General features: G+C 36.8%; 9 protein-coding genes across 10 annotated transcripts; 5 read left to right on the top strand and 4 right to left on the bottom strand.

Moving 5' to 3' along the window:
• Window positions 1-33: 33 nt before the first annotated feature.
• On the top strand, window positions 34-2,290 carry LOC100638985 (uridine 5'-monophosphate synthase-like). The gene is made up of 11 exons (XM_019998020.1): window positions 34-229; window positions 387-485; window positions 542-610; window positions 753-949; window positions 994-1,141; window positions 1,185-1,316; window positions 1,359-1,495; window positions 1,540-1,669; window positions 1,714-1,891; window positions 1,971-2,029; window positions 2,074-2,290. The coding sequence occupies exons 1-11, from the start codon at window positions 77-79 to the stop codon at window positions 2,212-2,214; spliced, it is 1,443 nt and encodes a 480-aa protein (XP_019853579.1). The 5' UTR covers window positions 34-76; the 3' UTR covers window positions 2,215-2,290.
• A 30-nt stretch (window positions 2,291-2,320) lies between these two features.
• LOC100638858 (homeodomain-interacting protein kinase 2-like) lies at window positions 2,321-5,089 on the top strand. Its single transcript, XM_019998019.1, has 7 exons — window positions 2,321-2,913; window positions 3,053-3,160; window positions 3,222-3,295; window positions 3,338-3,575; window positions 3,893-4,375; window positions 4,421-4,681; window positions 4,834-5,089. The coding sequence occupies exons 1-7, from the start codon at window positions 2,383-2,385 to the stop codon at window positions 4,948-4,950; spliced, it is 1,812 nt and encodes a 603-aa protein (XP_019853578.1). The 5' UTR covers window positions 2,321-2,382; the 3' UTR covers window positions 4,951-5,089.
• Window positions 5,090-5,124: 35 nt separating this feature from the next.
• On the top strand, window positions 5,125-6,245 carry LOC100635822 (protein Asterix-like). The gene is made up of 3 exons (XM_003387449.3): window positions 5,125-5,269; window positions 5,327-5,424; window positions 6,126-6,245. Exons 1-3 carry the CDS (start codon window positions 5,141-5,143, stop codon window positions 6,187-6,189), a joined length of 291 nt encoding a protein of 96 aa, XP_003387497.1. The 5' UTR covers window positions 5,125-5,140; the 3' UTR covers window positions 6,190-6,245.
• LOC105313204 (uncharacterized threonine-rich GPI-anchored glycoprotein PJ4664.02-like) lies at window positions 6,152-11,492 on the bottom strand. The gene is made up of 17 exons (XM_019998018.1): window positions 11,109-11,492; window positions 10,875-11,058; window positions 10,744-10,811; window positions 8,808-10,696; window positions 8,499-8,639; window positions 8,247-8,450; window positions 8,100-8,150; window positions 7,941-8,053; window positions 7,834-7,891; window positions 7,614-7,793; window positions 7,425-7,535; window positions 7,237-7,331; window positions 7,078-7,189; window positions 6,870-7,028; window positions 6,542-6,827; window positions 6,457-6,491; window positions 6,152-6,405 (listed from the first exon to the last, which is right to left on the bottom strand). Exons 1-17 carry the CDS (start codon window positions 11,176-11,178, stop codon window positions 6,256-6,258), a joined length of 3,906 nt encoding a protein of 1,301 aa, XP_019853577.1. The 5' UTR covers window positions 11,179-11,492; the 3' UTR covers window positions 6,152-6,255.
• Window positions 11,493-11,534: 42 nt separating this feature from the next.
• Window positions 11,535-14,386, bottom strand: LOC109582936 (uncharacterized protein C6orf106 homolog). The gene is made up of 5 exons (XM_019998023.1): window positions 14,195-14,386; window positions 12,369-12,378; window positions 12,179-12,317; window positions 11,942-12,139; window positions 11,535-11,878 (listed from the first exon to the last, which is right to left on the bottom strand). The coding sequence occupies exons 1-5, from the start codon at window positions 14,350-14,352 to the stop codon at window positions 11,685-11,687; spliced, it is 699 nt and encodes a 232-aa protein (XP_019853582.1). The 5' UTR covers window positions 14,353-14,386; the 3' UTR covers window positions 11,535-11,684.
• Window positions 14,387-14,433: 47 nt separating this feature from the next.
• Window positions 14,434-15,842, top strand: LOC100635695 (ER membrane protein complex subunit 10-like). Its single transcript, XM_011406414.2, has 9 exons — window positions 14,434-14,595; window positions 14,641-14,728; window positions 14,880-14,989; window positions 15,036-15,137; window positions 15,182-15,239; window positions 15,284-15,366; window positions 15,421-15,467; window positions 15,518-15,605; window positions 15,659-15,842. Exons 1-9 carry the CDS (start codon window positions 14,509-14,511, stop codon window positions 15,734-15,736), a joined length of 741 nt encoding a protein of 246 aa, XP_011404716.2. The 5' UTR covers window positions 14,434-14,508; the 3' UTR covers window positions 15,737-15,842.
• On the bottom strand, window positions 15,817-18,875 carry LOC100638600 (palmitoyltransferase ZDHHC17-like). The gene is made up of 19 exons (XM_003387470.3): window positions 18,794-18,875; window positions 18,682-18,742; window positions 18,423-18,588; window positions 18,302-18,379; window positions 18,148-18,218; window positions 18,021-18,103; window positions 17,913-17,977; window positions 17,794-17,864; window positions 17,660-17,748; window positions 17,481-17,600; window positions 17,290-17,429; window positions 17,119-17,222; window positions 16,926-17,053; window positions 16,817-16,879; window positions 16,679-16,772; window positions 16,548-16,631; window positions 16,335-16,489; window positions 16,206-16,294; window positions 15,817-16,159 (listed from the first exon to the last, which is right to left on the bottom strand). Exons 1-19 carry the CDS (start codon window positions 18,854-18,856, stop codon window positions 15,868-15,870), a joined length of 2,016 nt encoding a protein of 671 aa, XP_003387518.1. The 5' UTR covers window positions 18,857-18,875; the 3' UTR covers window positions 15,817-15,867.
• Window positions 18,876-18,958: 83 nt separating this feature from the next.
• On the top strand, window positions 18,959-20,028 carry LOC100638473 (synaptonemal complex protein 3-like). Its single transcript, XM_003387469.3, has 5 exons — window positions 18,959-19,085; window positions 19,135-19,216; window positions 19,269-19,418; window positions 19,483-19,681; window positions 19,730-20,028. The coding sequence occupies exons 1-5, from the start codon at window positions 18,983-18,985 to the stop codon at window positions 19,901-19,903; spliced, it is 708 nt and encodes a 235-aa protein (XP_003387517.1). The 5' UTR covers window positions 18,959-18,982; the 3' UTR covers window positions 19,904-20,028.
• LOC100638347 (cholinephosphotransferase 1-like) lies at window positions 19,979-21,673 on the bottom strand. 2 transcript variants are annotated; one of them, XM_019998022.1, is made up of 7 exons: window positions 21,355-21,673; window positions 20,989-21,278; window positions 20,862-20,946; window positions 20,685-20,816; window positions 20,480-20,638; window positions 20,310-20,435; window positions 19,979-20,259 (listed from the first exon to the last, which is right to left on the bottom strand). In XM_019998022.1, exons 1-7 carry the CDS (start codon window positions 21,586-21,588, stop codon window positions 20,080-20,082), a joined length of 1,206 nt encoding a protein of 401 aa, XP_019853581.1. In that variant the 5' UTR covers window positions 21,589-21,673; the 3' UTR covers window positions 19,979-20,079. The 2 variants fall into 2 exon arrangements, with proteins under 2 accessions (XP_019853581.1, XP_019853580.1); XM_019998021.1 differs by having other exon boundaries at window positions 19,979-20,219.
• Window positions 21,674-21,991: the final 318 nt, after the last annotated feature.

Here is a 21,991-nt window from a genome sequence, read left to right as displayed (position 1 = left end):
AAAAATAATCTCCGTATACTTTAAAGTAAGCCCCACCCAGTGAGCATGAGCAGAAGGTTGGCCACACCTCTCAAAAATGGCAGCAGAGTCTGAAGACAGGCTAGAGGCACTCATAGAAGACCTCCTCAGGATCAATGCCATTAAATTTGGTTCTTTTAAGCTCAAAAGTGGAGTAGACTCACCAATTTATTTTGACCTAAGAGTAATAGTATCTTACCCTAAAATTCTAGTTAGTACAAATAATTACAATTCATTATTATTATTATTATTATTATTATTATTATTATTATTATTATTATTATTATTATTATTATTATTATTATTATTATTGTTATTATTATTATTATTATTATTATTATTATTATTGTTACTATTATTATTGATAGGGTCTAGTAGCTGATTTGTTATGGTCTAGGGCTCAGTCTGAGGGTATCAGTTTGGACTGTATCTGTGGAGTACCCTATACAGCACTGCCCTTTGCTACTGTGAGTGGGTGGGGCTAGTTATTAACTAGTTATTAATTGGAACTTATTCTTAACAGGTAGTGTCTGTCAAGTATGGCGTTCCTATGGTAATGAGAAGGAAAGAGGCCAAGGATTATGGGACTAAAGTAATGGGGAGTGTTCATTATTGTAATACTGGCTCTTGTGGTGTGGGAGCCATTAGTGGAGAGACAATGTTGTTTTAGCATTAATGGACTTTTAATGTACCACTTTATCTCCCTCTCTCTCTCTCTCTCCCTCTTTCCCCAGCGTATGGTAGAAGGTAGTTGGTTGCCAGGCAGTGACTGCTTGTTGTTTGAAGATGTAGTTACCACAGGATCCAGTGTTTTAGAAACAGTTGAAGTATTAAAAACAGCTGGTCTCGAGGTAAAGAATACGATAGTACTTCTAAATAGAGAGCAGGGAGGCAGCGAGAACCTAGCTAGCAGGGGCATTCAGTTATACAGGTACATACTGTATGTATTATTGATATTACATGATTATTATATAGTGTATTGTCTGTGTATAAAGTATTAGATGTTCTTTTGTCCAAGAATAAAATTGATTTAAATATGGCTGAGAGAGTGAGAGGGTTTTTAAACGGGACCACACCTGATTCATCGCTGCTAACCACACCAATCACTACCAAAATTAAAAAAGTAATTAATATTAAAAAAAATTATATTATATATCTTATTTAAGAGATTAAGATATTCTGAAAGGAGAGATATAGCTAGTCACAAAGCAGTGAAGAGATTACTGTCAATAATGGAAAAGAAAAAGACCAACCTGGCACTCTCTGCTGACCTTACCACCACTGACAAATTGATTAAAGTCTGGGGGAATGTTTTGTTGTTGTTATTATTTGTTGTTTAGCTAGTTGATGAAGTTGGCCCTCATGTTTGTCTGGTTAAGACTCATGTTGACATAATGTCCGACTTTTCTTACGACGGAACTGGTCTAAGACTCAAGGAATTAGCAAAGAAACACAATTTCATGATCATGGAGGACAGGCAGGGCCTGATTCATAGAGCCTACTGTTTTTATTTAATTGTAGGAAGTTTTCTGATATCGGTAATACCTGTAAACTCCAGTATACTTCTCCTCTCTATTCTCTTTCTGATTGGTCGGACCTTGTCACATGTCATGGGATTGCTGGTCCTGGAACAGTTAACGCTCTCTCAGACGTAATCAATATACATGTATTAGTACAGTTACCATGACAACGTAGGTGATACCTGAAGGAAGTGGATGTGTCCTAGTAGCAGAGATGAGTAGCAGAGCCTGTTTGACCAGTTCAGAGTATAAAGAATCTGTCCTGAGAATAGCCAGAGATTTTGATAATGTCATTGGGCTCATTTGTCAAAGGAAACTATCGGAGAGAGAAGACATCTTGTACATGACACCTGGTAGGCCACACCTCCTTTTAATTAATATTAATATTAATATTATTGTTATTGTTGTTGTTATTATTGTTGTTATTGATAGGTGTGAATATTGATAAAGAAGGTGATCGGTTAGGGCAGCAGTACCATAGTCCTGAGGAGGTAAGGAGGTGTTGCTCTGGTATCACTAACTGGTTGTCCATTAGGTGATCATTAGGAAGGAGTCTGATATCATTATTGTTGGACGTGGCATTTATGAATCAGCAGATCCTGTGGCAAGTGCCATTCAATACAAGAACAGGTCATACTCAGCTTACACTGAGTCAATAACTATCCCTGAACACTAATAGCCTTTATCAGTCTGTGTATACACTGCATGGGAGAGGAATGTAAAGAGGGCTGTCTTTCACATCATACATGAATTAATGAGGTTATTAATTGAGTGGGCGTGGTTATAAACCTACTTGTAGGTGTGGCCCATCAAACAAAGAAGAGAGAGAGAGAAGGAACTGCTAATGGCGTTAGAACAGCAGAGGGTACCTCTAGGTAGCAATAAATGGAGCAGTTGCTTATGGCAGGCGGAAAGAGGCCCTGCTGGTTTCATTCTACCCCAAGCACAGGTCGATAAAGGAGAGGTAGACCAGACTAAACTAGGAGGAGGACCATCAGGAGATTATCCCGTGAGCATCAGGGAGCTCATACCATCCCCCACTTCAGTTTATGACGTGTTAGACAGACTAGGTAGGGGTACCTTTGGTCAGGTGGTGCGGGCCTGGAAGAAGAACACTTCAGAGATTGTGGCCATAAAGATACTCAAGAGCACTCCTTCCTATGCCAAGCAAGGACAGATGGAGGTTGACGTTTTATCGAAACTGAGTCGACTCTCGCCTGATGAAGGATCTTTTGTAAAAGCGTACGAGAGTTTCCAACACCACGGACACATCTGTATAGTGTTTGAGTTGCTTCACATCAATCTTTATGATTATTTAAAACAATCTCGGTTCGACCCTCTGCCTTTAAAATATATCAGACCAATTGCTCAACAGGTAGGAAAGTGTTAAATATTATTTATTTATTTATTTATTTATTGTGAGGTCAATAGTTGCAGTGACATTTCCTTCCTCTTGTTTCCTTTGTGTTAAATTCTTTATTAATTAATAAATTAATAATTATTATTGATGTCAGGTTCTATGTTGTCTTGAGAAGCTAGCTTCACTGGGTTTGGTACATGCTGACTTAAAACCAGAGAATATAATGTTAGTAGATCCACAGAGGTATCCTTTCAAAGTGAAGGTATGGGTACACATTAAAGTGTTACAAGTTGTAATGTATTGTATTGGTGCTGCTGCTGCAGGTAATAGACTTTGGGTCTGCTATGTCACGTGATAAAACCAGCCCCTCCTGTTACCTCCAGAGCAGATACTACAGGTAAGCCTCTTCATTTATTCATTCATTAAACTCCTCCCCCAGGGCCCCCGAGGTTATTCTTGGTGTTAATTTCAACGAAGGTATTGACATGTGGTCTCTTGGCTGTGTCTTGGCTGAGCTTTATTTGGGTTGGCCTTTGTTCCCTGGGGCTAGTGAGTTTGACCAGATCACTTACATTTGTCAGACACTAGGACCACTCCCTCATCATCTCATGAGGAACATCACCAAAGCAACGAGATTCTTTAATTGTGACCCTGTCACTAGCACTTGGTCTCTTAAGGTCAGTATCCTTATCTTTTGTGCAAGTAGTGTATGTTTCAAACAGTCCTAATGCCTCCATTAGTTAGTCTATTACTGTTCTGTATGGTACAGTATCAGTCTCCATTACATGTACACCTGTTCTTTGTATAGCCTTCCTCCAGAGCAGCTGTTATTAATGTTACCTCATTTATAATCCTGTCTATAGTAACAAGTTGTTACTGACGCATCTGTGGGTCGAGTAATGTTTAGTAATCCCTACCTTATTTAGTAATGACATGTCATGTGATCTGTAGTTGTGTCTAGTTGATATGTCTCCTCTTCTTTCCTTTGATCCAGTCAATCAGTCAATACACTCAGGAGACTGGCATTCAATCAAAGGAGTCTCGGAAATATATCTTCAGATCTTTACTGGACATGAACCACCTGCCCCCACTAGCGGCTGGCATTGATAATAGAGAGGCTATCCTCACGTCAGTGGATCGGATGGAGTTCATATCACTTCTCTCTCGCATGCTGTCCCTGGACCCTACCCAAAGGATCCGCCCCCTCTCAGCTCTACAGAGTCCGTTCATAACAATGCAGCACCTGGCGACCCACACCAACACACAGACAGTGTGGAGCTGGATACAAGCAATGGCTGTCTGTCACCAGCCACGCCTCTCGACCACACCCCTCAGTATAAACACTCATCCTTCATTGCAGCTACTGGGCCATACAGGACTAACAGGAGGTGGGGTCCTACCCACGTCATGTTGCCGTCAATCATTACAAACTGGCCTCTATCAAACTGCTGTCATACCTCATAACGGAGCTCATCTGGTAAGCCACATCTACTTTAACCACACCCATTTACCCATCCCTTAGGTATGTCATGTTGCTCCTTCAACATTTGGATATCTCCCAGTCTCTCACTCTCACCTCATTCAGACCCACCAGAGAGAGACTCACCCGGTACTGACTACTGGTCAGTGGATACTGGAACCAACAACAAGACTACAACAACAACAACAACAACAACAACAACAACAACAACAACATGGAGGAGGAGGAGGAGGAGGTGTTTATGCTCATCATTTGTGTACTTGTCATCAACACAGTCAGTCACAACAGCAGGCAAGGAATCAAGTAGGATCAACATATTCACTTTATACTTTACACATGTACATGTACTTTAAAATGGAATTAACTATCAAAAGCAATATTATAATGAATATTTTGTTATGAAGCCTAGGCAAGGCCTAAATGTATTATTATTATTCTTATTAATTATTCATTAGGTGATATTACCTTCTGATCAAGTGGTTACTGCAGCAACTCATCTTCCAACTGATTCCATTACTAATAAGCTCCTCCCACTTCAGCTCCCGGCTTATCATCCATTTAGTCGTCTCTAATTAAAGGGACAACAGTGGGTGTGGTTGATAAAGGGAGTGGTTTATTTCTCGTATCTTTTTGTCATTGATTAATTATTGCCTAATGTAGGCAGTGACATTCACAATTTTTGTATGTATATTGTAATTTTATTAATAACTACTTATTATCTGACCACGCCTGTTATTAATAACTAGCCACACCTATATCAAAATGAGTAATCCTAAAAGAGCAGAGAGAGCTAAAAGGTTTGTTCCAGTGTCTCTAGTCGAAGGACCTTCCTATGGAGAACATATTAACGCTATTGGAATGGTCTTCAGTTTAGTAGGACTCCTAATGAGGGTAGGAGTAATAATAATAATAATAGTAGTAATTGTTTATTTATTTATTTATTTTTAGTTGAAATGGGCCACATGGTGTGGGGTCTATTGTGCAATTTTTTATTTTGCGAACGTCAAATCAACTGATGACAAGAAACAGACCTTTAGTTTATTAATGTATGGAATTACCTCTAATTTCTATTACATTTTCTGATACATATTGATGCCCTTATGCTGTGTAGAAAGTTTGAGCTGATTCCAACTTCAATTTTTCAAGTTACGGCCATTTTAAGAAAACGTCAAAATTCTGAAAAAATCCCTGTACTATAGCCCATGGTTTTTTCGAAAAGATGGCTCCGAATTCACACCAAATTTTTATCACATTTTCTGATACATATTGATGCCCTTATGCTGTGTAGAAAGTTTGAGCTGATTCCAACTTCAATTTTTAAGTTACAGCCATTTTAAGAAAACGTCAAAATTCTGAAAAAATCCCTGTACTATAGCCCATGGTTTTTTCAAAAAAATGGCTCCAAATTCACACCAAATTTTTATTACATTTTCTGATACATATTGATGTCCTTATGCTGTGTAGAAAGTTTGAGCTGATTCCGACTTCAATTTTTCAAGTTACGGCCATTTTAAGAAAATGGCAAAATTCTGAAAAATACCCAAGGCTATAGCACATGGTTTTTTTCAAAAAATGGCTCCGAAGTCACCCCAAATTTTTATTACATTTTCTGATACATATTGATGCCCTTATGCTGTGTAGAAAGTTTAGCTGATTCTTACTTCAATTTTCTTAGTTAAAAAAATTGGCCCTGACATTATTCCAAATTTTTATGATACATTATTGATGTACTTGTTCATTTATTTAGGTTAGCTGTTTCATCTCTTGTGATGGTTTATATGCAGAACCCTACACCTTTAATTGACTCCTAATTGTTAATAATTAATTATTACAAGTGTTGTTAGATTATAATATCAGTTATTCTTGAGTTGTTCGTGTTAGTTATAGCCGCCCCAGTTCCGTGACTCCAGTGAGTGCTGCTGGTACAATACCCCAAGGTTTGGATTGTGTTGTCTTAATTGAGTTAAGTGCACTGGAGCCATTGGCTGTGATCTTATAACTGTGCTACCTCTGTGTGGACTCCAGACCTGTATAACATGCATGTATATAACAATGGCTTAGTGTATGTATGTATGTACCATTTGTTGTGTTGGTGGAGATTGCTGCAATGAAACTACAGGAAAAAGCATTAAAGGTTAAGTGAAGTCAAATGTTATATCTTACAAGGATGATGTGATTCTGTTGGTATATTAAAAGCTTGCAGTGCTAGTTCTTCTGGAGTGTAGCTCACCAGGTGAGAGGCAGTAGGATAACTTGATGGTTGGTCTGTAGTTGAATCTATCGATGACCCTCCATGAGTTGTACCCAGTCCCTGCTCTACTCTCTCTAGCTCTTTATGTAATTTCAATAATTCCTTCAGTTGCTTTTGAGTATAAGTTTGATCATTGTCTCTCCTAGCCTGAGGCTGGAGTGAAGGTAGCTCATGCCATCTCGCATTAGTCTGTGTTGACTTTAAGAAACATTAAGACATTAAGTGTGCATGTTGATGTACCTGCAAAGGCTGTATGCTGACTAGCTGGACCCCATCACTAGTTGATATCCATGCCAGTTCATTAGAAGGTTGCACTGTCCTTTCCTTCATTATTGATCGACTGGTTAGCTGGTTCAATGGTCGTGCACGCATACTTCTTCCTGATCTATACTTACGAGACTGTGCAATGGACCCAGTAATACAGTATGTTAACATTATGACCAGTTACTTGTCTTGAGGGAGGGACTCCTCTTATTTGATCAACAGTTGTATCGTAACCATCAGACGGACCCCCTGATGGACCCACTGGTACTCCACGACTAGTTCTACGTCTCTTTTTCCTTATAAGGAAATAATAATAATTATTAATAGTTATTAAGATTGCTACTTTGTGTTAGGTCTTGAGACACCAGGAGGCAATGGTGACAATGGTTTACCATCAGAATGTGAAGATCCCTCAATGTCCCCTAAGCCTTCTTCAGCCTATATGCAATATACCACAGTATAATACAATAACAGTATAGTACAATAAGAGTATAGTACAGTTCGTAGGAATCTCTCTCTCTCTCTCTTTACTTCGCTTCTTTGTGGAAGGTCAGCAGTAACAGATTGACCAGTTTTACTTTTTTGTCTACTCATAATTTTCCTTTGCTGTGATTGTAACTTGATTCTTTCTCTATTATTCCTCTATACAACATAATAATAACAATGATAATAATAATAATAATAATAATAACAATGATCATAATAATAATATACACATACTCTAGATTGCTTTCTGTCAGTATCAGTAACTGGTAGGACTGGTTTGACGAGGTTACCAGATGATGTTGTTGTTGAAGGAGATTGTCCTCCAATTGTAGTGTGGAACCTCAGTAGAGCAGTGCTGTTAGCTGAAGGGACATCAGAATAATGAGTGACATGCTCAAACAATCCAGCAGGACGCTATTAATAATAATAATGTTAATAATAATAATAATTTTACTTGTTCTGCTCCTTCATATGTTAACTGTTCCCGTTGCCATGCATCCAAATGAGCTTCACTGTAATAGAAAGGTTAATATGTTAGACATGTTTGTACAATTGATATACTTTGAAGCAGCTAGCAGTGCCATTGTTGATGAGGTAGTTGCTAATGGATAGTTTCTCTTGACAACTGATCTTCTTGTTACTTTATTAATAGCAGGTGAGCCATGTTGTACTCCCTGTGGTACGTGTAACCATAACAATAATAATAGTTATTACAACTACCATGTGTTTATGATCAGCAGCAGGTAATCCTTCTTGACCTGTTGCAAATGCCTAAACAAAACAACAACAACAACAACAACAACAACAACAACAACAACAATAACAACAACAATAACAACATTACTAAGAGTACACAGTCTTATATACCTGTAGCTCAATGTGACTAACTTCACTTCTATCCTTTCTATTCCTCTTCCCTAGTAACATGCACATTAAAAGCAGTCCACATATTATTATTATTATTATTATTAATGTTCCGCCAACTGTGCCACCAATAATTATATAGAGGGTGGAGTTATCACTTGTTGTCATGGTAACTGTACCCGTCTCTGGCATTGTAATCATTACAACCTAATTAAAAGTATATTAAAATAATTATATTAGCGGACTGTTTCATACCTCATAATTTGATATATTTTGTGGATTGACTCTATTTAATATACCAATCACAGTTAAAGCTTGTATTGGCTCTCCATTTACTGTCATATAGAAATCAACAGGAGCTGTACCAGCAGAACTTAGACTACCGACATCGGTTATCTATCAATAGTAACAATAATATATTAATAGTAACAATAATCTATTAATAGTAACAATAATATATTAATAGTAACAATAATCTATTAATAGTAACAATAATATAATAATAGTAACAATAATTTATTAATAGTAACAATAATCCAGTAATAGTAACAGTATTATTCTTACGTATGCCTTTGGTGATGATGACAATTGTCTTTTCCTTTGTCCACCTAATGTGTCCAGTCCTTTAAGATATACTGCTACAATGGATTCCTCTAGTTGAACTCTTTTTGAAGAACTAACATTCACTAATGATTCTCTCTCAGACGAGGTAAGACTAAAGACTATTCTTACTAAAAACCCAGACAGTACAGTAGGAGATATTAGGACTGAAGAACTACTGGTAATTAATGAAGAGGTGATCCTGCCATCAGATACTGTAGTAAGAACATCACTGCTACTAGCTAACAATGAAGGACTGCTGGTTATAAAGGATGGTGTAGCTATACCACCAACTAATGAAGAGGTTATCACAGTAGATACATCAGCAGTTGCACTAGAACTAGTGAAGTATGAACTTGCACTTATACTACTAGTAACTGAACTGATGATAAAAGGAATGGAACTGCTGGTCGGAGAATTAATTGAACTGATGGTACTGGTTGAACTGATGGTACTGGTTGAACTGATGGTACTGGTTGAACTGATGCTAATATAGATTGAACTGGTACTGGTAAAACTGGCACTGGTTGAGCTGCTAGTGTGGATACTAACAGGTACACTCAATGAAAGACTGGTCTCAATCATACTACTGACTAAAGTAGAAGTTAAACTGCTGATACTGTCAATAGTGCTGATTGATATCAAAATACCAGTACTATATACTATATCTGATGTACTGCTACTGTACAATGAACTGGAACTGGTACTGTACTGATAGGAGGATGAACTACTGTAATGCAATGAGCTAAATATCTCTAATGTACTGGTAACTATTGGAGAATTGGAATGCAACACTGGTATACTGGTAGGTGGTATACTGGAATGCAACTCTGGTACACTGGTAGGTGGTACACTGGAATACAACACTGGTACACTGGTAGATGGTACACTGGAATACAACACTGGTACACTGGTAGGTGGTATACTGGAATACAACACTGGTACACTGGTAGGTGGTACACTGGAATACAACACTGTTACACTGGTAGGTGGTATACTGGAATGCAGCTCTGGTACACTGCTAGGTGGTATACTGGAATACAACACTGGTACACTGGTAGGTGGTACACTGGAATGCAACACTGGTACACTGGTAGGTGGTATACTCGAATACAACACTGGTACACTGGTAGGTGGTACACTGGAATACAACACTGGTACACTGGTTGGCGGTACACTGGAATACAACACTGGTACACTGGTAGATGGTACACTGGAATACAGTAGATCGGTAGATATGGTGTGTAATGGTTCACTAGTTTGAGGCAATACAGCAACTGAAGGTACTATACTGTTGCTTGATGGGCCTCCATAGTTGCTTAGTGTTGATATACTAATGGATTCTTCAGTTATAAAATAACTAGTGATTAACTGTTGACTGGTAATAGAGGGTTGCATTGATAATAATGTAATTAGAGTGGGTGTGGCCTCCTCTGATAACGGCAAATATAAATCAGTTGTTGAATATTCACTCAACAAATCAGCTGCTGATGAAGGAGTGGCTAGATAAAATGAATCTTCAGATTTCATTGGATAAAACACAGATGAGGTAGCAGTAGGTATCAGTAATGAACTGACATCAGTACTATATTGACTAGACGTAACAGATACTTTGTAAGAAGCAGTAACAGCAAAATCAACAAAAGAAGACGTCACCTCTGACTCAAACTGATCAGTAGGTGTTAACCCTGATTCAAACTGATCGGTTGATGCTAATCCTGATTCAAACTGATTGGTTGATGTTATTACTGATTCAAATTGATCAGTAGGTGTGAATTCTAATTCAAACTGATCAGTAGATGTTAGTCTTGATTCAAACTGGTCAGTTGATGTGATATATTGTTCAGTTGTAACTATTTTGAAATAGATCAATACTTAAGATAGTGTATTGAAGTCTTACCTTTAGAAGTCAATGCAAGATTGATGTACTGATGAGTGCTAATGGTCTCTGAAGAATACAAGAGATTCCTAAAATAAATAAGTTATAAGAGGAACAGGAGGTAGTACAAATGTAACAGTATTAAAACTTACAGTGAAGTTATATTAGGAACAATGTCTGAAGTGAAGGGCAGATTGGGTATTGCAGTATCACTAGTACTGGAAGGAGTGATATCAATAGTTGGTGAGAAAGGAGTCCATACTGTACTCTCAATGCTAATGTCTTCAATGTAATATGAAGAGGAGTAACAATCTGATATCATAGAGCAGGAGGAGTCTGAGCACAAGAATACAATTGAGAGTGTGTCAGAATAACTAATAACCTACCATTTCCTTGTCCTTTGGAGGATATAAATAAAGAGAGAAGGAGGATAAAGATGGTAAACTGCTCTGGCATTGTGTTTATTTATCTTAACTGGAATCCAAAACTATCACACCTTAATCTAGGTGGGGCTCATTTTGAAAATTATGAGCCACACCTATCAACAATGAGAAGGTGCAAGTTAATTCATTGGTAATTTAAGATCTACAGTGTATACGAAGGAGTAGTATCGAGTAGAATCAGGAGAAACGTAAGATGTGATGTTACTCTCTTTGAATGTCAAGCAAAGGAAACATTAATAATAAAAATTGGGAAGCATCTCAGTGGTAGCCCAGTGCAAGGGAGTTCTGTGGAGATAGACTCCATCCATTTATGAATGATAAAGGAACTGAAGTTGTTTTACATGAAGATACATGTACTTGTATCTTGTATTCATAGGAAGCTACAATGTGACTGTATTCTTTTGTAGTGATTATTTTAACAAAATTAAAGAAAATAAAAAATTGGTTATGTGATTTTTAAAAATGTGTGTGATGCAATAATAATAATATTTACACTATATTCTTCTGAATAAAGAAACATCAATTCATTTCACCTCCTCCTCCTCCTCCTTCATTCCAATTATCATTACTATTAATGACATCATCACCAGTTGATATAACATTATGCACTCCACCAATCGATCCAGTCCCTGTTGTGTTCAGTACTGATAATTGTTCAGTTAAAGAAGCAACTCCATTCAAATCAGTCACTAGTAACTCTAACCTCAATACTTCTACAATGTACATTAGAAGATGCCATTAATTCATTAATAAAATACTTAAAGATACAGCTGTACCTCCAAAGTATCTTCCCTCCAAATCCACTAGTCTCCATTCTGCTTTATACTCCCCAGGGACAGGAGGAGCCTTCAGTGCTACTGTTATTGGACGCTTTTCCTTTGGTCTCAGGCTGTCAATAGGTCCTTCGAAAATACCTTCAAACTGATGACCACAGGAATGCACTAGCCGTACACCAGAAGGCCATGAATCTGTACCTAAAAGCAATCATTAATAACTACCAATAGTTAACTAACCAGTATTAATAACTGTCCATACACAGTAGAATTGTTTTCCAGTGGTGATTGGTCCAGGAGGATCAATGAGAGATCCCTCAATGTTCATATCCAGTAATGAAGGACGACTCAAGTAATCATAATAGGCTCCAACAGCACTCTAAGCACATTAATTATTCACTAATTTATAATAAGGATAATAGTCCATTACCTGTAAATTCCTAAAAAATTGAAAAATTGAACATAATTATGCAAAAATGTTAAAGTATCTCATAGTCATTTTTGGAAAAATTTTACTAAAGTCTTTGTACTATTTGGTCAGATTTTGGAGAAACTTTAAAGATTTGTAAAATGTTCAAATGTGATTAGAATCAGTTCAAACTTTCTAGAGCATAAGGGCATCAATATGTATCAGAAAATGCAATAAAAATTTGGGGTGATTTCGGAGCCATTTTTTGGAAAAAACCATGGGCTATAGTACAGGGATTTTTTCAGAATTTTGACGTTTTCTTAAAATGGCCATAACTTGAAAAATTCAAGTCAAAATCATTTCAAACTTTCTACACAGCATAAGGGCATCAATATGTATCAGAAAATGTAATAAAAATTAGGGATGATTTCGGAGCCATTTTTTGGAAAAAACCATGGGCTATAGTACAGGGATTTTTTCAGAATTTCGATGTTTTTTAAATTGGCCGTAACTTGAAAAATTCAAGTCGGAATCACCTCAAACTTGCTACATAGCATAAGGGCATCAATATGTATCAGAAAATGTAATAAAAATTAGGGGTGATTTCGGAGCCATTTTTTGGAAAAAACCATGGACTATAGTACAGGGATTTTTCAGAATTTTGACGTTTTCTTAAAATGGCCGTAACTTGAAAAATTCAAGTCAAAATCATTTCAAACTTTCTACACAGCATAAGGGCATCAATATGTATCAGAAAATGTAATAAAAATTTGGGGTGATTTCGGAGCCATTTTTTGGAAAAAACCATGGGCTATAGTACAGGGATTTTTTCAGAATTTTGATGTTTTTTTAAATTGGCCGTAACTTGAAAAATTGAAGTCGGAATCAGTTCAAACTTTCTACACAGCATAAGGGCATCAATATGCATCAGAAAATGTAATAAAAATTAGGGATGATTTCGGAGCCATTTTTTGGAAAAAACCATGGGCTATAGTACAGGGATTTTTTCAGAATTTTGATGTTTCTTTAAATTGGCCATAACTTGAAAAATTCAAGTCGAAATCATTTCAAACTTTCTACACAGCATAAGGGCATCAATATGTATCAGAAAATGTAATAAAAATTTGGGGTGATTTCGGAGCCATTTTTTGGAAAAAACCATGGGCTATAGTACAGGGATTTTTTCAGAATTTTGATGTTTTTTTAAATTGGCCGTAACTTGAAAAATTGAAGTCGGAATCAGTTCAAACTTTCTACACAGCATAAGGGCATCAATATGCATCAGAAAATGTAATAAAAATTAGGGATGATTTCGGAGCCATTTTTTGGAAAAAACCATGGGCTATAGTACAGGGATTTTTTCAGAATTTCGATGTTTTTTTAAATTGGCCGTAACTTGAAAAATTGAAGTCGGAATCAGTTCAAACTTTCTACACAGCATAAGGGCATCAATATGTATCAGAAAATGTAATAAAAATTAGGGGTGATTTTGGAGCCATTTTTTGGAAAAAACCATGGGCTATAGTACAGAGATTTTTCCAGAATTTTGACGTTTTTTTAAATTGGCCGTAACTTGAAAAATTGAAGTCGGAATCAGTTCAAACTTTCTACACAGCATAAGGGCATCAATATGTACCAGAAAATGTAATAAATGTGAGGAATTATCTCATTTTCAATTCTGGTAAAATTTCACCCAAATCCCTGTATATACTACATGTATAGTAAAAGGACATTGGTCTGATTTTGGATAAACCATTAAAATTTGTAAAATGTCTACACTTGATTAGAATCAGCTCAGACCTCATATATGCTGTATCAATTATAAACCCTAGTCTATAACACCTTACCAACTAGTCATTTCCAGTACAAAGATACATTGGTCTCTGGTGACAGTTCCCCCCAGTATAGAATGAAGCTCCTTTATCAATACTTCACGGTCTGTAGTCCCCAGACAACGGAACTGGGAGAGAAGATCACCAACACAATCTCCTCCACCTTCAGCCATTAAGAGCGTCTCCTTAGTAGCCACACCCACTACCAGCCCTGCCCTTTTGTCCTGCAAACTAACCCGAAAATTTCCGTAATCTTTTAAAAGCAAATCCGTGGATTCCGTGCATATGGTACATTATAAACTGCCATTGTTCCTCGCAGTGTTCTGAGTATGAAATGTTTTCTTGTTCTTTTTGTTCTTTTCCTGTGTTCCCTGAGGCCTGGAGATGGAGCTGGAAAGAAAGTTGTTAAAGAAAAAGTGAGAAAATAATTTATAATGACTATTAATAGTGAGTAATAACAGGGTCGAGCTCCTGTTGTTAATGAAGTGGGTGGAGCCTTAGACACTGGTTTAATTCATTCATTGGATCTTGAACACTCCATTGGATCAGGTAATTGATACGTTTCATTCTATTGCTGATAATTTTGGAGGAGACCGCAATTTTGCTAAATTAAACCCTATCAATATTTCAAAATGTAGCAACTTTCCCTCCATGATTATACCTGCAGTTGTTCCTGTTACTATTATTGTTATTATTTCAGGAGGAGTGTTTAAAGTACGAGGTACTCTAACGTTTAGATCCAGTTCCTCTTCTCTCTCTCCCTCTCTCTCTCAAGACACTTTAACTGATGAAGACAGCAGCCTTTTTGAGGTATTTCTATTTAAAGTGCACATACCATATTGTTTCTATTATATAGAAAGCGGCTCTTAGTAATGATTATTATTATATTAGAATTAAAAATAATATAACTAATGTTAATGAAGGTGAAGCTGATTATGTGATGTCATTAACAAGTGCAGTAAGTTATTAATAGTTATTACCGAGTGGTTATTAATTCATTAGTGTGGTTTATTAAAAAGTTCTTTAAAAGATATAATCACAATTCATGGAGATGGACAAGGTTATATTAATTAAATTCACTATTATTATTATTATTATTATCAGGTGGTATTATTAGCGTCTCTGTTAGCCCAGTTAATCCAGTTTTAGAAACTGGTTTGACCTGTAATGATGTACAAGGGAGATCAGTAAGAGAGAGATACAGTAATGTGTATATACATCATTAATTCGTTTCTTGTTAGTTCTTCACAACCACAGTTCAATATACTGTCAGTAAAACAGGAGCAGTGTATGTACATTAATAATGATAATTAATGATTAATATTGTATTGCTGCTAGTCCTAACGTCCAGTCGTATCTTCAAAGAGAAGAAGCTGAGAAAGCCAAGAAAGATAACGAAGACAATAGATCATTCTTACAGAAATACGTATGTTAATTAGTATAATTATATTCATTATAAGTAACCACACCCACTATTAGTGGCTGCATCTTGTGATTGGATTCGTTGGTCTTCAGTTCTTAATGTCAATGGGAGGAGGAGGAGGAGGGGCCAGTTAATGAATATTAATTATTTATTATAAAATGAATAATAATAATCATTAGTATCACAAAAAATAAACACAATTATTACTTCTTGCTTATACAAACAAGCCATGCTCCTAAACCCACCCACCCAACGGCTGATTCATTTATGATTGTATCAAAGGTTCAGTCAGTTCCAGTTCAGTTTGACGAGGGGCAGGACTGGGCCCATTGGTATAACCTGATTCACTGTCACTGCTGTACGAGAAATTAGAAGCTTGACTTGAGGAAGAGTAGGGCAGAGGTATCTTTGGTTTGGGGGCTGGTTCCTCAGGAGGATCAGTCACAAATGGATTCTGATGCTTTGGTATGTCGTAAGTTCTGGTCCAGTCCACTCTATCCTTAGCATTGCAACATGTAAACCCAAAGAAATCAGCACAATTGACACAAGCACCTCGACTAGAAGAAAGATAACAAGATTAATAATGAGAGATGTACTACTAACTGAAATGGACTGAGCCCTCCGAGTTTAAGAAAGTGCTCATATCTGTGAGCATTCCTCTTCTCATTGGTAGTCATGCCCTGACAGAATAACTGCAGAACAATAACTGACTATATTAGCAGGTGGACGTACCTGAAACAACTGGCTAACCAGGAGTAGGTATACCCAGGTGAAGTGGAAGAGTGTCATGATTAGGATGTACCCAATCCATGGATCAGAGACAATGTAGTGCCACGTCCTCATTACAACATTCTGAGATGGATCAGCAGGAAAGAAATGATACACATCTAAAATAATAACCATTAATAACTATTAATAACCATTAACAACTATTAATTAACTAACAGCGTAGTGATGCAGTGAGGTTCCATATTAACATTGATAATAGACAAACTAAATATCCTAAAAACATCTTATGATTCTTTAATCCTAAACAACAACAATAAACAACAACAAGAAGAAGAGGCCACACCCACCAATACAATTATCCACCCACGGACAATGATGATCAAATCTTGCTACACACCTCCTGCAGGCTGGACAATGCTTCGATCTGATTGGTCGCCTTACCTGTACCAATAACATAGCAACATTAATGATGATAATACACTTACCAGACAGGAAGTGCAAAATGTTGAAGGATTAAACTTTCCTTCTTCACATAAAGAGAATATAGTCTGTATAAAGAGAGTGATTGGTTACAGTAGACTCTATATAACATACTCTGAATTCTTCCTCTTTATTGTTCATCATTGGTAGGTAGCCTGGGTCAGAGCGCCATGTTTTAAAGAATACATAAAACATGACAACTGAAAGAATCAGCAGAACAAACCAGCGATCAACAACACCATCTGAAAGTGAGAGAGAGAGAGAGGTGGAGGTGGTAAATTAATGTGTTAAAATATGGAGCCATTACAAGGTATAAAGTAACTAAAGACAGTGACATAAAGCCAAAACTTTGTACCCCAAACCAACCCAAGAGCCATGGGATGGTCCTCAGGACTTACTGGAAGATATAACCTATAGCAACAATAAACAACAACAATAAACAACAACAATAAACAACAACAGTATATCTGCTGCTTACAATACAAACTGCTTGACTATCCATGAACATATCGAGGTAGATATGATGTAAGACCACCAGTTGGGGCATATGACCCCAAGGTAGCCCATCAGGCCAACCAGTACTCCTGGGAAGAGGAGCATGAGCCACCAGGCCAGCCTCTACACATGAAGGATACAGTAGAGGTCAGGTAGCTCATTGATCATCATTACTTTATTCCCTGTCAGTATATCAAGGACACCATTGGGTTCCCTTCTCTTCCTCTCCGTGTGAATCATTTCAATAATCGGCTTACTTTGACTGCTCACTGCTAAATCATAAGGAGTCTTACCCTATTAATAAATAAAAAAAAAAAATAAATGAACAATAATAATAATAATAATAAAGGTACTTCGTTATTTTGTGAGCTAATTGGAGCAGCTGTTCTTGTCAATTCTTTAACTGCAAAATAATTAGCTGACTCAGCAGCATGATGAAGAGCTATTAATAAATAATAAATATAATTAATAATTAATTAATAATTACCGGTATTCTGTTGTTTGTCAGTAACTGACAATGAAGCTCCTAGTGATATTAATAGTCTAGTTGGATCGAAACTGAAAATATATAATCAAAAACAACAAATACAATTAATAACTCTTAACTTGTATGATCTTAAACTTGAGAGCATCAATGCAGTACGACCCTCAGCATCCACTGAGTCAATATTCTAATATCAGTATAACTCAGTATATTCCAGTAAACTAACTCACAATGGGGAAGCGGGGGTGAGTCACGTAGTAGGCAGTGATTGCAGTGAATCCAAACTGAGCTGATATGTGGAGACAATTTAAACCTGTAAACTCATTAATTAATTATATCATTCATTAATTAACGTACCTTCTTTATCCAATATTTCAGGATTAGCGCCATATCTCATTAACAATACAACCATACCCAGGTGTCCTTGTCTGCAGATGCATCATAACGATACATTCATTATTAATAATCATGATTATATTAATATTAATACACTAGTCTAGTCTACACTGACCTAGTGGCCCAATGAATGGGAGCGGACAGTAATTCCCCACCTACAGCATTGACGTTAGCTCCTTTTTGGATAAAATAACTACAGAAAATACTAATATACATTGTTTCTAATTAATGCCCACCTTGCTACAGCGAATCTATTGTTAATGGCCGCCCAGTGGAGAGGAGTGATCCCCTCACTGTCTCCCAGTCTAACATTAACTCCTTCCTCCTCCACCAACTGACGACACTTTTCAAGATGACCGTATTGTGCTGCTTCTATAATACTAAAGGAAGATGGGCTCTTCCCTAATCATAAATAAATAAATAAATAAATAAATAATCAAAAATGATAACAGACTAACCAAGAGTAGATTATTACATATCTACTCTTGGACTAACTGATATTTCTAGGAGGATCCACAGTGTGTTTGTAGGTCCTAGTTCCTTCTCCTTCCCTGCCCTGCTAACAATAGGATCCAATAGAGAGAGACCATTAATAAAAGGAACTTACACTCTCAGCGTCCATTCCTTCATCTCCACTGCTCAGTGGAATATCTTCCAATTCATCCTCCATTTTGAACTTCTACTGCGCATGCTTAATAAACCAAAGGGCGGGTAATTTAAATTAATTAGCAGCTGTGAGTTGAGGGTAAGTGAGAGAGAAGGAGTCATTAAAGAAGAAGAAGGAGTTTTTAAGGATATGCCAGGAGATTTAAGCAAAGGAAAAATGTCTCGGAGAAGAACTAGCCTTGAAGAGAAAGAAGAAGATGTTGAACTTACCCTTTACCATGACAACAAAACTGGTATACATTATGTTATATAAACTGATAGTAATGATGTATTTGTTTCTAGCCTCTAACAGTGGGAGTACTAGTCATGGAAAGAAAAGGAAAGGAGAGAGTGCCATACTGGACGAGGCCAGCAGCACATCAGAGTAACAGCTATCCTCATTATTATTATTGTAAATCTATTTCATTATTATTTAGTGACGTTGAAAAGTTATTGGTTGGCTTTGGTGCTAACTTTACAAAAACAATTCAGAACAAAAAGAGAAAAATAGAAACATTCACTAAAGAATCTTTGGAATACAGCAAAAGGAAAATGAAAGAAGTTAACACCAAACAATCTGCAGACAGGTAAAGTGTTACTATTTATAGACTGAATACCAGTATAGTACTACTTATGTGTTACTATTTATAGGCAGGTAGTGCTTAATAGTTATACAAAGCAGGTTGATGTTATCCTGGGCCAGTGGGAGGAGGATTTGGGTAAAATGAAAGAGGGAGAGGAGAAACTGTCTCTAGTAATGAAACAATTTCAAACACAGTCACGACAACAAAGACTGGCCATGTTACAGAAATACAAAACAATGAAGCAACTTAAAGATGAATTTGCAAAGGTATCATAATAATGGCTGACACATGACGTTACATACACACTGGTATAGAGTATTGATCAGTTACAAGAAACTCATGATAAGCAGTTGAGTTCAATTCATGATGAAATGAAAGAGGAAATGGCCCAACTTAGAAAGAAAGTAATGATGGAGTCACAGCAACACGAGATGTCTACTGTAAAGAATTCACTCACTAAACTACTGGCCAGTATGGGAGAGGAATAAATACCATTAATAACCATTAATAACCATTAATAACTACCAATAACTACTAATGGAGTAATACTTAGGAAGACATCATTATATTCAATAACTGTGTTAATCAAATATTCAACAAAATTAATATCCTATATTATAAATTGTGTGTGTCAGTCACGTCAAGACAAAAATAATAACAATCATTAGTTATTATTATTATTATTATTATTATTATTATTTGAGGACTGAGTTGTGGGTGTGACAGAGGAAGTAGGTGTGGTTTGATGTATCGTTGGTATTGTGAAACAGCTAATCTCAAGGTATGTACAGACCTGTCTAACCACTACAATACAATAATAAACAACATCATAAAGATTGAATATCTGAGAGGAGAGAGAGACCATAATGTAACAATAATTGATATACAACTCACAGCTACTACTATCAAGAGAAGTGTCTCAGGTATGAGGACTCCCAGCAGTATATTGACCACAGTTAGAATGGGACCAATCAATACAATATCAAACAATGGGAGTGGAGTCTTGCACATACCAGCCACCTTTGATTGATAATGAGGCCATTACTTGATAGAAGGACACTTACCATCATTAACAAGATTAGTTTCACAAAAGGAAGAGCCAAAGCTGCAAAAACTAACATTGCGTGTCTTGTCATAATAAAGGATGGAGAATAGACGCAATAGAAAACAGAGCAATATAGAACAATACCAGATGGAATTATTGGAGATAGAACACTAGTATCCTAAAAGCAACGACAGTAACAAGTATTGAATAATGGTTAAACTTACAGCAACAGTGGCTCCATTCTTCCCCACTCCTTTACTTAGAATAATATAAAATGCACTGGCAAGGTTCATCAAACTGGAGCAAATGACAGACCCAGCTAAGATGAACTTCAATGGGATGCCAAACCATGGCAACTATAAATAATGATCAAGGTCACTAATGATAATAAATAAACCTACAGTGTAGTCCCACACACTGGTTCCAAATATAAAGACAGCAACCATAACTCCAATATGACAGAACTGTGCCTCTGTACAGTCAATCCTATTGATAATAATAATAACTTCATTATTATTAGTTTCTTACTTTTTAAAATAGAGACAGCCGCTAACATAAGTTTGCCAGTGGTAAGCATAATTAAGGAACTCCATTATAAAGACGTAAGCAATCAGGATATAAGGATATTGATGGAGTGAGCCAGCACTGGCCCCAGTGAGTGCCAGGAGGAAAGTAGAGAATGTGTCACACCCATGATCAAACATTTCCCCCAGTGGGTTATTAGTGCCAGTTCTTCTGGCCTGTTTACCGTCAACTCCATCAAGTGTTTGATACACAAATGTACCAATACCAGATAACAAGTAGAGGATAGGTGGGGCCTATGAATATCAGTATCATTACTAATGTACACTACATGCATTAACTGTTATTATTATTATTATTACTAGTGAATACCTTTCCTTCACAGTTGAGGTCAGAGAGTATAACAGCCAGGCAGGTGACAGTGTTTATGACTAAACCAGTGAAAGTGATGAGGTTTGGGGCTAGCCAGAGAGGAAGTTGTGTGACAGACCAACGCCAAAACGGTTGAAGATACACTTCAGTGATGGAAGTACCTTCTGCTGTGTACTTGTGATCCTTTAGCCCCCGGAGGTGAGCAGGAGAGAGGCCAGGATCAAAGAATACCATTCCTTGAGCCTGAGCTTTTATTCCAATATTATTTTGTCCGGTATATTGGAGTAGATCTAGAGTAATCCATAGATAATAGAGTAAATGAAAGGGATTGGAAACGAAAGCGTGGGCGTGGGCAAACCTCCATTCATTTGTATTGTTGCTAAGTAAACAGAGGAGGGTTGGGATTTTTTGACCGATTTTGGAGTAAAAAATTGAGATTTTCTTGCTTTATTCTTGAATAACTCCAAGAGAATACAATTCATGGAAACAAAACTCACACACAATATTAACCAATGTTTATGCTTTTTATTAATATTTCTTGTTCAGTAAATCAATGCATGCGTTAGTAGCTGCGTCACTCTTTAACTAGAAATACCATCTTTTCCCCCTCTGAGAGACTCATTTTGTTCTTGAGCTA

Source organism: Amphimedon queenslandica, unplaced genomic scaffold (assembly GCF_000090795.2).
Source record: "Amphimedon queenslandica unplaced genomic scaffold, v1.1 AMPQUscaffold_13344, whole genome shotgun sequence".
In the NCBI taxonomy this organism is placed as follows: domain Eukaryota; kingdom Metazoa; phylum Porifera; class Demospongiae; order Haplosclerida; family Niphatidae; genus Amphimedon; species Amphimedon queenslandica.
The sequence above is the reverse complement of the archived record's forward strand: the minus strand, read 5'-3'. Positions and strand labels throughout refer to the sequence as shown.